General features: G+C 45.9%; 1 protein-coding gene across 2 annotated transcripts in view; it reads left to right on the top strand.

Annotated features, from left to right (window-relative positions):
- Positions 1 to 26: 26 nt before the first annotated feature.
- LOC310695072 (tRNA (32-2'-O)-methyltransferase regulator THADA-like) overlaps positions 27 to 14,708 on the top strand; it is a 64,526-nt gene continuing 49,844 nt past the window's right edge. The window contains exons 1-6 of one of the 2 annotated variants that reach the window (XM_083478988.1): positions 27 to 256; positions 2,972 to 3,146; positions 5,972 to 6,061; positions 8,327 to 8,354; positions 10,778 to 10,926; positions 13,723 to 13,845. In XM_083478988.1, coding sequence (XP_083335114.1) covers positions 132 to 256; positions 2,972 to 3,146; positions 5,972 to 6,061; positions 8,327 to 8,354; positions 10,778 to 10,926; positions 13,723 to 13,845 — 690 coding nt within the window. In that variant the 5' untranslated portion in view covers positions 27 to 131. The remainder of the gene's footprint in view (positions 257 to 2,971; positions 3,147 to 5,971; positions 6,062 to 8,326; positions 8,355 to 10,777; positions 10,927 to 13,722; positions 13,846 to 14,708) is intronic. The other variant, XM_083478987.1, reaches the window with a different exon arrangement.

Raw genomic sequence — 14,708 nt, forward strand, 5'->3', positions numbered from 1 at the left:
AAGTGGCTCCGCTCTGTGCTGCGCGCTCTATGGCAGAAACCTCTTCCTGCTTGCTGCATGCTGGAGTTTTTGCAGATGTGCCAAGGGGGTTCCTGAGATCAGCCTAGGCTTTTCCCGGTCCCTCGAGGACCATGAGCGCAGAGCAGGAGCTGGAGAGCTGCTTGAGGCATTATAAGGCTCTGGGGCAGGAGGAAGGCGCCAGGAGCACCTGCCAGGATTTGCTGTTGGTCCTGGAGAAACTCAAGCAGTTTGCAGGGTAAGTAAGGATGCACGTGGCTTTTTGCAGAATATGTCTCTCTCTCTCTCTCTCTCTCTCTCTCTCTCTCTCTCTCTCTCTCTGTGTGTGTGTGTGTGTGTGTGTGTGTCACGTATAAGGATAGCTGTCAACCTTTCCCTTTTCTTGCGAGGAATCCTATTCGGAATAAGGGAATTTCCCTTTAAAAAAGGGGAAAGTTGACAATTATGCATATAAGCTTTACGCATAATCTAAACAAGCTATAGCTTCCGTCCCCACTCTCTAGCCCCCCCCCCCCAAAAAAATGTAAAGGGAAAAAAACACCTGGATGTACATTTTCAAAATTTAAGATAAAATAAAATAAAACCTACGTACACAGTGTTGTGAACAAAACCTGCCCTTCCTCCCCTATGGGGTATCCAAGAGCCCATATAGAGTCCTTAAGTGCGTTCCCTATCGGTAGGTGAAAATAACAGAGGCCAACCAGAGAATGCGACGCAGGTAGCGCTGTGGGTTAAATCACAGAGCCTAGGACTTGCCGATCAGAAGGTTGGCAGTTCGAATCCCTGTGACGGCGTGAGCTCCCGTTGTTTGGTCCCTGCTCCTGCCAACCTAGCAGTTTGAAAGCACGTCAAAGTGCAAGTAGATAAATAGGTACCGCTCCGGCGGGAAGGTAAACGGCGTTTCCGTGCGCTGCTCTGGTTCGCCAGAAGCGGCTTAGTCATGCTGGCCACATGACCCGGAAGCTGTACGCCGGCTCCCTCAGCCAATAAAGCGAGATGAGCGCCGCAACCCCAGAGTCGGCCACGACTGGACCTAATGGTCAGGGGTCCCTTTACCTTTTTAACCAGAGAATATTGAGAAGCAAAGTGGCTAGTAAGCCTGATCTTTATTAACAGTGTGCAACAGGGTGCTCCCCTCACACGCAGGAGGACGGAGGACAGAGGACGGGGGAGGACCCAGAACAAAGATGTGCCTGCCCTTGTATAGACATTGTATAGACATTTTAAATTCCCTGCCCTGGAGCTCAAGACCACCCCTCCATACATCATACATACATCACAGAAGGGGTATAACCCAAGACCACTGCCCACAAACATCATACCTACATCACAACAGTGTAGGTTGTGTGTGACGTATAAGCTTTACGTATAAGCTATAGCTTAGGGCCCCACACTCTTGCCCCCCCCCAAAAAAACGTAAAGGAAAAAAACACACCTGGATGTACATTTCCAAAATTAAGATAAAAAACAAATAAAATAAAACCTACATACAACAGTGTAGGTTATGGCAAGTTTCTAGAGACTAGATTATGAGTCTTTGTAAATTGTGTTTGTAAAGGAACTTTTGTTATTGCCAAATGCCAATGTATTTGCATGATTAAACTTGTTGTGGACTTAAAAATCATTTTAACTTAGATCTTAATAATTATTTCACTATTAATGTACTTCTTAATTGTATTTCAGTTCAACAATTACTTTGATGAAATACATATTTTGTTATGTGCAAATGGCTTTAGATACCTATTAGGTGCATAAATTACCATATAGCATATATTCAACACAAAAAACAGCACCAATTTGTTGTTGGCAAAGGACAGCTGGGCCCCATTACCTTCAGTAGCTTAGGGCCTCATCAAACCTAAATCTGGCCCTGTGTGTTTGTGTGCACGTGCAGTAACAACAACAACAAGCATATTAAAAATATATTTATTTTATTTTATTTTATTATAAACATCTTTACTGAAAGGTCAAAAAGTACTGTACATAATTGCATGTGCACTAAACATGGTGAGACGTAAATAAAAGAGAAGAAAAAAAGAAACAGAACCCGTGTAGAAAGGAAAATAAAGGGAGGGGACGCCTAAACTGTATACTGTACTTTACAAGGAACAAGCATATTAAAAATGTTATCTATTGACCTTTTGCAGGGGATATGTCATTGTGTAACACTAATGTCTCACAATGAATGAAACTGATCTGTAGAAAACGCAACTTAAAAAAAGAGACAGTGCACGTGATTTTGTAAACCAAGAAATCTTTAATAAAAATATATTTTAAAAACATCATGTCATCAAACCGTGTAAGAGTTTTAAAACTAGAAATGAGCTTTTTATCATTATTTATGCTGATAGTTGCATATACGTATCAGAGTGGTTAGCAGCAGTTGTATGCAAACCCATACAATAAAAACCATACAAGAGTTATAAAATCAGCAATGAACTATTGTTTATGTATTGATTTACCACTGCTGATGAGAAACATATCAGAGCGGCTTGCAACGGTCTATACGTAAAGCCATAGAATAAAAATACCGGTAAATAAATTGGAAATTGGTTAACTGCTATGGAAATATGTATTCTTTAGTTGCCTGCAGTTTTGAGCAGGCATCTGAGAGCAGGAGGTGCTTGCTGAATCAATTGGCAGGGAGTTCCACAAGACTGGGTTGACGACACTGGAAGTTTAGCTTGTGGTTGTTCAGTGAGCCTTGCCAAATCGGAGAACGACCAGCAATCATGATGATGATTATTGATTTGAACTTTTTAGTTGCTTGTTAAACGAAAAGGTCCCCAACTGACTTGCAACATATTTAAAAGCATAAAAACACAGGTAGAAAATGTGTCATCATAAGAACACATCACGCAAAGCGCACTTGTGTAAAATGCATGCCATTTATAAAGCTTGCGGACACACACACACACAGCTGCTAATCATGCTGGTCTTTGATATTTTTCAGAGGTTCTGTGAAGAGATGTCGAGAGAAAAACCTGGAGGAGGCTTTTCAGCAGTTGGTGCAAGCGAGCAAAGGACTGGGGGAACTGAGCCGTGAGGATTTTCTGCCTCTGCTCCGCTGCGTGCTCGCTTGTCAAATGGAGACGGTGGGCTCCAGCGCTTTCCATCGACTTGAGAAGGTGTGTTCATGCGCAAATCAAATTCATTGGCAGCACAACCCGTGGATGAATTGCGGAACCCCCTGTCATGAGAAGTTGGGATGGACTCCACGTTGAACAGCTTTAAAAGAAACACCAGAAGAGCTGGCTGGATCAGGCCAATGGCCTATTTAGTCCAGAAGGACAAGCGCCCTCTCTCATCCCATGGTTTCCAGCAACTCGGATTATGATTATTATGATTATTTTAGTCTCTTTATCTTGCCCAGAACCTAGTAGCCACTGATAGTCCTCTCCTCCAGGAATTCTCCCAGTCCTTTTAAAAGCAATCCTTCTTGGTGTCTGTCGCTGCTTCCAGTGGGAGGGAGTTCCACAGTTTATCTATACGCTGTGTGAAAAAGTCCTTTGTTTTATCTGTCCTGAAACTTCCAGCATTCAGGTGCATTGGATGTCTCCCGAGTTCCTAGTTTAAGAGAAGGAGAAATACTTTTCTTCTGTATACAGTGGTACCTCGGGTTACATACGCTTCAGGTTACATACGCTTCAGGTTACAGACTCCGCTAACCCAGAAATAGTACCTCGGGTTAAGAACTTTGCTTCAAGATGAGAACAGAAATTGCGCAGTGGCAGCAGGAGGCCCCATTAGCTAAAGTGGTGCTTCAGGTTAAGAACAGTTTCAGGTTACGAACGGACCTCCGGAACGAATTAAATACGTAACCAGAGGTACCACTGTACTTTCTCCATGCCGGGCATAATTTTATAAAGTTCTATCATGTCACCTCTTACTTGCGTTTTCTCAAAACTGAAAAGTTCCCCCCAAAACTGAAAACCCCACTTAATGAAAAGGAATTGTGGCGGGGAAACCATGGAAGAAATGGTCGAGAAGGGCTAATAGTTGCAGTGTCTACTGTATATGCTGTATGCTCCGGGAATAGTGGCAATAAGCCTCTGGATATCAGATATTGTTGTGAAATAGTAGGAGATCCCTGTGACACTGGTGTTCCGCTTCTGGGCTTCCCATAGGCATTGGTTTGGCCACTTTGGGAAACAGGATCCTGGAATAGATTGACCAAGGCTAACCAGTAGGGAGCTTGCCAGATGTTGGGCTCCCAACTCCCATCAGCCTCAGCCAGCACCATCAAGGATGATGGGCATTGTAGTCTCTTGCATTGACTACCCTTGAGATAGGCCTTTGATTTGATCTGTTGGTACTCTTGTGTTCTTAGGTGGTTAGTCTCATCAAATATACAGATATACCTCGGGTTATAGACGCTTCAGGTTGCGTGTTTTTGGGTTGCGCACCGCACCGAGCCCAGAAGTACCGGAACGGGTTATTTCCGGGTTTCGCCACTTGCACATGCACAGAAGCACTAAATCGTGCTTTGCGCAGAAGCACCGAATCGTGACCCACGCGTGCGCAGACTCGTGCTGCGGGTTGCAAACGCTGAAGGTTGCGAACGTGCCTCCCGCACGGATCACGTTCGCAACCCTAGCATCCACTGTACAGTGGTACCTCTGGTTACTTACTTAATTCATTCCGGAGGTCCGTTCTTAACCTGAAACTGTTCTTAACCCATTAAAATGCTGATTACTCAATTCGTGAGACAATAGGAAGGCTCCCTGACCTGCCCACCCGCCTCCCTCCTTGCAGTGAGAACATTTGGTCACTTTGGGAATCAAAATGGTTTCAGGTTGGTCTTCCTGTGCTGATCTATGTAAGTGCTTGGTTGGTACACCTATGAACATTACCATATATCAAGACCTAAAATTCCTATCACAATACCATATACAGTGGTACCTCGGGTTAAGTACTTAATTCGTTCCGGAGGTCCGTACATAACCTGAAACTGTTCTTAACCCTAAGCACCACTTTAGCTAATGGGACCTCCCACTGCCGCTGCTCCGCCGGAGCACAATTTCTGTTCTCATCCTGAAGCAAAGTTCTTAACCCGAGGTGCTATTTCTGGGTTAGCGGAGTCTGTAACCTGAAGCGTATGTAACCCGGGGTACCACTGTATAGGTCGTTTTCTTGCTTTCAGCCAGCCATTGGACAGCGGCCCCAGCTGTGCCTCTTGCCCTGCCGTCTTAAAATGGCCAACGAAGCGTCTAGGAACCTGGCAACCCTAGATGATGGAGGGGGAGAGAGGAAGAGATAATGACCCTTGACTTCAAAGAAGCAGAAATGTCCCAAGATGTTCCCCTCCCAGAGCTACAATTCCTCTTCCCAGGGAACTCTGGGAATTGTAGTTCTGTGAAGGGAACAGGTTGTTGTTTTTTTATAGCAAGTCCGTGCACTCAGAACAAACTACAGCTACCTGTAGTGGTTGGGAGTTACTCGTGCGTAATCCTGCCCCGTTTGAGCATTGGATTGCCTGGTTAAACCCTCCGGACTGCACAGCCCATCTCAGCGTGGCTGCCCTTAGTCACTCGTAGAATCTGACTGTGGGCGTTTCTTAAAGCGCTGCCAACAGAAGAGCTGTTTGACGCCCAATCGTCTCCGCCTCTCACGGCGCGGGAGTCTCCTGCGCAGGGTGGGCATGGGCAGCGGGGTGCTTGGGCTCTCCTCACTAACTTCCAACGAAGAGTCCTGGAGCCCCTGCACCTCCCTGTCCCGTTGCTCTCCTGGATCCCTGGTGTTACACTCATTCTCTTCCCCTTCTTCCCAGCTGAGTCTCCCCCTAGCGCTGGGACCTTCTCCTGCAGAATCAGAGACCCTCTCCTTCTCCCGTGCCTCTGATGTCAGTTCCCTGACACTACCCTAATTCTTCTCATGGCTGTTTAAAGTGGTATTGTAGTGCGTGTGAATGTGGCTATAGTATGTGCAGGACTGATTCCCTCTTTTCCCTTAGATTGTTGCAAAACTGTCAGAAGGGAACAACGGATCCTTGGTCACAGAGCAGCTGAATCGGTGTATGGCCAGCCTGGCTGAAGACGAGGAGGTGAGAGAAAGTTTTGTTTCACCCTCTTAAAAATATCGCCTTCTTTGGGCATTGTTTACTTCATTATCATCATCATCATTTATTTATACCTCACCATCTGGCTGGGTTTCCCCAGCCAATCTGAGTGGCTTCCAACGGGATATTAAAAACACAATAAAACATCAAACATTAAAAACTTCCCTATACAGGGCTGCCTTCAGATGCCTTCTAAAAGTCAGATAGTTGTTTATCTCCTTGACAACTGATGGGAGCGCGTTCCACAGGGAGGGCACCACTACCGAGAAGGCCCTCTGAAGAAGAAGAGTTTGGATTTGATATCCCGCCTTTCACTCCCTTTAAGGAGTCTCAAAGCGGCTAACATTCTCCTTTCCCTTCCTCCCCCACAACAAACACTCTGTGAGGTGAGTGGGGCTGGTTCCCTGTAATCTCACTTCTCGCAAGGAGGGAACTGCCAGAAGGCCCTTGGTGCTGGACCTTAGTGTCTCGGCAGAACGATGGGGGTGGAGACGCTTTTTCAGTTATACTGGACTGAGGCCATTTAGGGCTTTAAAGGTCAGCACCAACACTTTGAATTGTGCTCGGAAACGTACTGGGAGCCAATGTAGTTCTTTCAGGACCGGTGTTATATGGTCTCGGCAGCCACTCCCAGTCTCCAGTCTAGCTGCCGCATTCTGGATTAGTTGTATTTTCCGTGTCACCTTCAAAGGTAGCCCCACATAGAGCACATTGCAGTAGTCCAAGTGGGAGATAACTAGAGTAAGCACATACAGTGGTACCTCGGGTTAAGAACTTAATTCGTTCCGGAGGTCCGTTCTTAACCTGAAACTGTTCTTCACCTGAAGCACCACTTTAGATAATGGGGCCTTCTGCTGCCTCCGTGCCACCGGAGCACGATTTCTGTTCTCATCCTGAAGCAAAGTTCTTAACCTGAGGTACTATTTCTGGGTTAGCAGAGTCTTTAACCTGAAGCGTCTGTAACCTGAAGCATATGTAACCCAAGGTACCACTGTACTTCACTTGGTTAAGGTCACATGGAGAAAAAGCATGTCTGTGGCTCTCTGGTCAGCCAAAGAGACTTGAGCCACCACATGCCATCCAGGCAAGAATGCCAGTAAGGGAAGATCAGCCTGGCTCCAACTACAGGCTTCCCCAACCTGGTGCCCTCAGGATGCTCCAGCACCCATCAGGCCCAGCTAGCATGACCAATGGTCCAGGATGATGTTCTCCCATCGCTTGTTTGGGCAGGGCCATATTTCCCGAGCAGGACATCTGTTTTGCATGCAGTTTGTCCAAGTTTGATCCCTGGCATCTCAAGGTAAAGGCTGGATGAGAATTCTGGAAAGCTGCTTCCCATCAGCGTAGATAATATCATCATCTTCTTCTTTGGCAATCACTCGTAGTCAAGTGAGATTGTCTTCTATGAACACGGTCTTAACAGCGAGTCCGTAAGTGACTGTGGAGGCCAATTCCGGATCCACATGTCTTTCTACAGTGAGGACATAGGTTTCCGGGCAGGAGTTGATCATGGTGAGGGTTTGCCAAGTGTGCCTTCCTCTTAGCACATTTCTCCCTTGCGTCCTGAGTTCGAGTGTATTCAAAGCCCATGACACCTTTGGTAAAGGCTGTTCTCCAATTGGAGCGCTTGCAGGCCAGTTTTTTCCTGTTGTCTGTGTTTATACTCCTTTTTTTTTTTAGATTTGCCTTAGAGAGTCTTTCAGCCTCTTTTATTGACCTCCAGCATTACGCTTTCCATTGTTAAGTTCGGAATACAGTACAGTGGTACCTCAGGTTACATACGCTTCAGGTTACATACGCTTCAGGTTACAGACTCCACTAACCCAGAAATAGTGCTTCAGGTTAAGAACTTTGCTTCAGGATGAGAACAGAAATCGTGCTCCGGCGGCATGGCAGCAGCAGGAGGCCCCATTAGCTAAAGTGGTGCTTCAGGTTAAGAACAGTTTCAGGTTAAGAATGGACCTCCGGAATGAATTAAGTACTTAACCCGAGGTACCACTGTAGTTGCTTTGGAAGACGATAATTGGGCATCCGCACAACATGACCAGTCCAACGAAGCTGATGTTGAAGAATCATTGCTTCGACACTGGTGATCTTTGCTTCTTCCAAGTATGTTGGCATTAGTTCGTCTGTCTTCCCAAGTGACGTGTAAAATTTTTAGGCAATATAAAGCTAGGTGGACCAGTGTTTTGACTTGGTTTAAGGCAGCTTCCTATGTTTTTGTGTAACATGCTTGTTTCCTTCTTTCAGCCAATGCCTCCTGGATCGCTTCAGACAGGTTAGTTTCCAAACTCCACCTACCCTGTGCTCACTGCTGCCCTGTTTTTTTGTACCAGAGGGACACAGCCAACTAGGGCATTTTGTCCCTGAAGTGCTCGATTTGCATGTGCCGGAAGCAATTCAACGGTCATGCCGGGATGTGGTACAGTCCCCCGCTCAGACTCGAGGACTGTACCACATTGTCTTATGTACAGTTTAAATTGGATGAATGAACAGACCAATATAATTCAGTGCAGATGCTCCCAATTAAGGTTCCCTCTAGTCACTTCCACCCTCTCGTCTCCTAGCCGCCTGATCCCTCAACCATTGAGCCTTTTGTGAATTCACCTTATCTTATCTCCTAGTCTTGAGAGGCTGCACATCTTCCAGTGAGAGAGAGTCAGCTAGCTTACTCTCTTCTTCTTCTTCTTCTTCTTCTTCTTCTTCTTCTTCTTCTTGCTGTTCACCTCCCAGTTCTGCCCAACTATTGCCTTCTGAACTGTGCCCCTCGGCAAACCATTGTTCCAAATCAACACTACTCCGCTGCTCCTGTGGAGTTTCAGGATCCTGGCCATGAGCAGGTGGAGCGGGAGGCCGCCACCGTTCCTCATCAAAGTTGTACTCCTCAGCCTGGTCTCTGACAGTCGGCCACTGTGAGAACAGGATGCTGGACTAGATGGGTCGTTGGCCAGCCCCCTCAGGACTCTTGTTCTTAAAATCAGATGACTAGTTAAAACAATTAGAAACAGATACACAAACGCCTTGATACTCAAACACCTTGGTTCTCAAATGCCGGAAACCCGGAAGTAAGTGTTCCGGTTTTCAAACATTTTTTGGAAGCTGAACGTCTGATGCGGCTGTCAGGTATTGTTTCCGGGGCACCTGCACCAATCAGAAGCTGCGCCTTGGTTTTCGAACATTCCGGAAGTCAAACGGACTTCTGGAACGGATTAATTTTTGTTTTTGCTATTTATTTTGCATTTTTGTTTTTGAGTCTTTTTCAGTTAATTTGTTTTTGTGACTGTGTGGAACTCAGTTCAGCTACTGATTGATTGATTGTGTGACTGTGGAAATGGATAAAAGCCCCCCATCCAAACAATGACTATCATCAGTGCAGGTACGATAAAAAAAAATAATTTTTATCATCTACAATACTGTCTTATTTATTTTATTTTATTTTATTTTATAGTACAGTACATTGATTATTGCTTTCATTTTATGGATCGATGGTTTTGTTAGAGAGTAAAATTCATGTTAAATTGCTGTTTGAAGGGTTGTTCTTAAAAGTCTGGAACGGATCAATCCATTTTGCATTGCTTTCTATGGGAAAGTGTGCCTTGGTTTTGGAACGCTTTGGTTTTGGAACGGATTAAGTTTGAGAACCAAGGTACCACTGTACCTGGAGACTCCTAGAGCGATTATAACCACAGGAAGTGGCATAATTTAGGCCAATATTTCTTAGGCAGTTGTTAAGTCTTTGCCCCCAGCGCACTCCTTTTTGTAGACTTTCTCTAGGTTAATTTCGCCGGGTTTAATTTCCACCCCATTAACTTCTGCTGGTTGAGCCCCGACTGAACCGGGGCAAGGGACTTGCACATGCGTATCCCCAGCTGAGCCCCAGCTCAGCTGAGAAGGCCCAAGATCCACCAAACCCAAACTCTTTCATCCCGGCGTATCTTGGGCATGCTTGTGCCATTAACGTCTGCATGTGTGAAATTTCTTTAATTCTGGGGGGCACATTCAAAATCAAAATCAAATATCTTTAATACGGTCAGTGACCAGGAAGCTATTTATAAAATATGACATTAAGAGTAGTATTGTGCTACAAGTAGCAGTAAAAATATGGCCAATTCTCAGAATTGGTGCTTATATTTATGACCAGGTTTCGAGTTTTAAGTTTTTAAAATTCAATTCAGGAGTCGCTACTGTTTATTATTGTTCTTTCAATGTTTACAGTTTGAACTCCTTTGTAGACATCATTGCTCGTCTTATTCTTGTTGCAATGTAGCAGTACTTTGCCACGGACCTGTTAATTTCGGGCTCTTTGTCAGCTAAGAGGTGTCTGATATAGGTGTCGTCTGTACTACGAGGTATTTTCCTCAGAATCGGTTCGATCAGCTCTTTTCTTGAGTCTCGATATAATGGGCAGTATAAGATGACATGCCCAATGGTTTCGATTTCATTGCTGTTACAGGGACATAATCTTTGTTCGATCGGTGTTTTATTGTATCTTCCCTCTAGAAGAGCTGAAGGGAGAGCGTTAAAGCGGGCCCTGGAAAATGCCCATCGGTGTTTAGCGTTGTCTAGAACTTTGAGATAGTTTGCTAGATGGGGCCTTTGGGAATTGTATAGAAGTTTATAAGTTATCGGAAGGGGGGCACATTTTAAATGGATTCTTCTAAACATCCAACCAAGCCATAGCAGTGGTTCCTTATTCCACAGTGTGCATGTTTCTCGAGGGGAGTGTGCTGGGACGATGCTACTGGAGAAGCAACCTGGTGCCTCTCCTGAGATGCGTCGCTGCCACGTTTGATGTGATCCTGCAGGACCAGGTAGCCGGGAATGAGGAGTGGCATTACGTCACCGTGAAGGTAAGGAATGGGGCTTCTCCCCAGCGCTTTAAGTTGTCATCCTATATGTCAGGGTTTCCCAACCCCAGGGTTTCTCCAGCTGTTGTCGGACTACAAATCCCATCATCCTTGACCGCTGGTCCTGCTAGACAGGGATGATGGGAGTTGTAGTCTGACAACAGCTGGAGAACCAAGTTTGCATTTCTTAGTGCAGAAAGTATTGATCTGATAAGTAGAGATCTGTTGAGTAGAGATCTGACGAATAGAGATCTGGAGGCTTCTCTGTGTGAAAGAAACAAGCGGAAATGTCAGTTTGGGTTATTCCTTCAGTGAAACTGAGTACAGCTGGCTTAAGCTGGTTCTGTTATCTCTTCTGTCAAGCTCATTACAGTGGTACCTCTGGTTGCGAATGGGATCCGTTCTGGAGGCCCATTCGCAACATGAAAAGAGCGCAACCCACAGCGGCGCGTCTGTGCACACGTGGCATGCGCTTGACGTCATTTTGTGCTTCTGTGCATGCACGAGCGGTGAAACCCAGAAGTAACCATTTCCGGTACTTTCGGGTCCGCCGCAGGATGTAACCTGAAAGAAGGTAACATGAAGCAAGCATAACATGAGGTATGACTGTATAAGCCAGAAGGAGCCTGGGTTTCACTTTCTCTTTCTTTCTCTTCTTTCTGGTGTGGTGTTCTGTACATAATATGCTTAGTGTTAAGGTTTAGACTTATTGTAAGTTATTGTAAGTTTAAGTTAAATCTGCAGCAACTGGATTTCTTATGGACAGTGCCAGTCCTGAATGTATTCAGATTTGTGACCATTATGCTCATTTGCCTTCAGTAGCAGTAAAGCTCTGCTGGATGAAATACAATTGCGTCTGGTCTATTGTTTGGGAATCCTGCAACGTGTTAAAGTTGTTACTCTGCTAACTATGCATTGAAATCTACTCTGGATCAATACTGAGTAGAATACCACAACAGGGAAACTCTGCTATATGCCCTTAACACAGGAACTCAATGGGACTTCCTTCTGAGCAGATGGGTCTAGGATTCACCAGTTAGAATCATAGAATCATAGAATCATAGAGTTGGAAGAGACCACAAGGGCCATCGAGTCCAACCCCCTGCCAAGCAGGAAACACCATCAGAGCACTCCTGACATATGGTTGTCAAGCCTCTGCTTAAAGACCTCCAAAGAAGGAGACTCCACCACACTCCTTGGCAGCAAATTCCACTGTCAAACAGCTCTTACTGTCAGGAAGTTCTGCCTAATGTTTAGGTGGAATCTTCTTTCTTGTAGTTTGGATCCATTGCTCCGTGTCCGCTTCTCTGGAGCAGCAGAAAACAACCTTTCTCCCTCCTCTATATGACATCCTTTTATATATTTGAACATGGCTATCATATCACCCCTTAACCTCCTCTTCTCCAGGCTAAACGTGCCCAGCTCCCTTAGCCGTTCCTCATAAGGCATCGTTTCCAGGCCTTTGACCATTTTGGTTGCCCTCCTCTGGACACGTTCCAGTTTGTCAGTGTCCTTCTTGAATTGTGGTGCCCAGAACTGGACACAGTACTCTAGGTGAGGTCTGACCAGAGCAGTCTGGTCCGGTGCAATCTGGCACACATTTGCTCAAAAGGAAGCAGGAGTGAGGTCCATATGTTTACTCAAAAGGAAGTAGCCGGGGTTTCAGTGGAATATGGGGCTAGGAACATAGGGAACTGCCTTGTATCAGGCAAGATCATTGGTCCACTGGACTTGGGGTAATATAGCTGTCTATACCTTGGGCCCCCAGACATTGTTGGACAACAACTCCCATCATCCCCACCCAACTTGGCCCAGTGGACAGGGTAGCCCAACAACATCTGGGGACCCCAGGTTGAAAAAATGCCAGTCTACACTCTCTGGCAGCTGCTCTCCAGCTTTTCATACCCTCCCAGCCCAAGTTGGAGATTCTGGGGATTGAATCTGGAACCTTCTGCATACAAAGCAGGTGCTCTGCCACCGAGCCACGGCCACGGATCAGTTAGAGAATTATAGCCTTGATCAGCAGAGGTTTAGCAATCAGCCCCTCTTCCCAGGGAACTCTGGGAATTTCCACTCTTTGCGGGGTAATAGGGGCTTTCTAACGAACTGTCAGCACCCTGAACAAACCCCAGTTGCCAGGATCCTTTCAACAGGATGGCTGTTGAAAGTGGCATGACGCTGCTTTAAATGTACGATGGTACCTCTGTTACATACTCTTCAGGTTACATACGCTTCAGGTTACAGACTCCACTAACCCAGAAATAGTACCTCGGGTTAAGAACTTTGCTTCAGGATAAGAACAGAAATCGTGGTGCAGCGGCAGCCGGAGGCCCTATTAGCTAAAGTGGTGCTTCAGGTTAAGAACAGTTTCAGGTTAAGAACGGACCCCCAGAACGAATTAGGTACTTAACCCAAGGTAGAAGAAGAAGAAGAGTTTGGATTTGATATCCCGCCTTTAGTGCATACGAGGCCTAATTCTGCTCGCTGTGGCATCTCCTGCTAATTCAGTGTGTTGATATGATGGGAAAAGATACAGTGAGGGGGGAAAGTATTTGATTCCCTGCTAAATTTGCCTGTTTGCCCTCTGACGAAGAAATGACCAATCCATAATTTTAATTAGGGCCCGGGCCGACCCCTGCTAATAAGAAACCTAGCCTGTGATCTTATGCATCCCGTTACCTGGGTTCCAAGCCCCATTGAGCGCAGCAGGGCTGACTTCAGAGTCCAATATGGATTGGATTGAGCAGAAGCAAACGACCCATCCTGATACGCTTTGTGCTCTCTGTTTGTGCTCTCTAGGTGTGCCTGCAGCTTTTCAAGTGGATGCCGGAAGAGATTTTGCCCCTTGTGTGGGAAGGAACCGAGAACAGCAAAACCCTTCAAAGGATTTTGAGCTCTCTGCTGCAGAGCGTTGTGGGAAAGGTGCCTGTTTATGAACCGGTCTGGCTTTTAGTCCTGTGCGGTCTCCTTTTTAAAAAACCGAAACCCAAATAAAACGTTGTTGTTACTTGCCTTTCACACGCAGGTCGCAGGGTGGGTTAAAGGTAAAGGGACCCCTGACCATTAGGTCCACTTGTGACCAACTCTGGGGTTGCGGCACTCATCTTGCTTTATTGGCCAAGGGAGCCGGCGTACAGCTTCCAGGTCATGTGGCCAGCATGACTAAGCCGCTTCTGGCAAACCAGAGCAGCTTATGGAAATGCCATTTACCTTCCCGCCGGAGCGGTACCTATTTATCTACTTGCACTGGCATGCTTTCGAACTGCTAGGTTGGCAGGAGCAGGGACCGAGCAATGGGAGCTCACCCCGTCACGGGGATTTGAACCACTGACCTTCTGATCAGCAAGTCCTAGTCTCTGTGGTTTAACCCACAGCGCCAACCGCATCCCTGGGTTACACCTGGATTACACCAGTTTAAAAATTCAGTTATTAAAAATAGTTAAACCTCAATCATGGGAACAGACACCTGTCTTGCAAACCTAGATCTTAGTTGTCAACAGGCCAGGGTAAAGAGATAGACCACTCATTCTGCATTGAACATCCCCCTAGTCAATCAAGGCGTGCTTTACACACACGCTTCAATAGAACCGTGTCAAATGATTCATACAATAAAATACTTAAACACTAACCCATGTACATAAATATAAATAAAATCAGGGAGCATTACAAGGCAGCATAATGCAAAGCACCAGTGAAGAAGAGAAGAGTTTGGATTTGATATCCCGCTTTATCACTACCCTAAGGAGTCTCAAAGCGGCTAACATTCTCCTTTCCCTTCCTCCCCC

The sequence above is a fragment of the Podarcis liolepis genome (assembly GCF_965112155.1).
Source record: "Podarcis liolepis genome assembly, chromosome: 15".
NCBI lineage: Eukaryota > Metazoa > Chordata > Lepidosauria > Squamata > Lacertidae > Podarcis > Podarcis liolepis.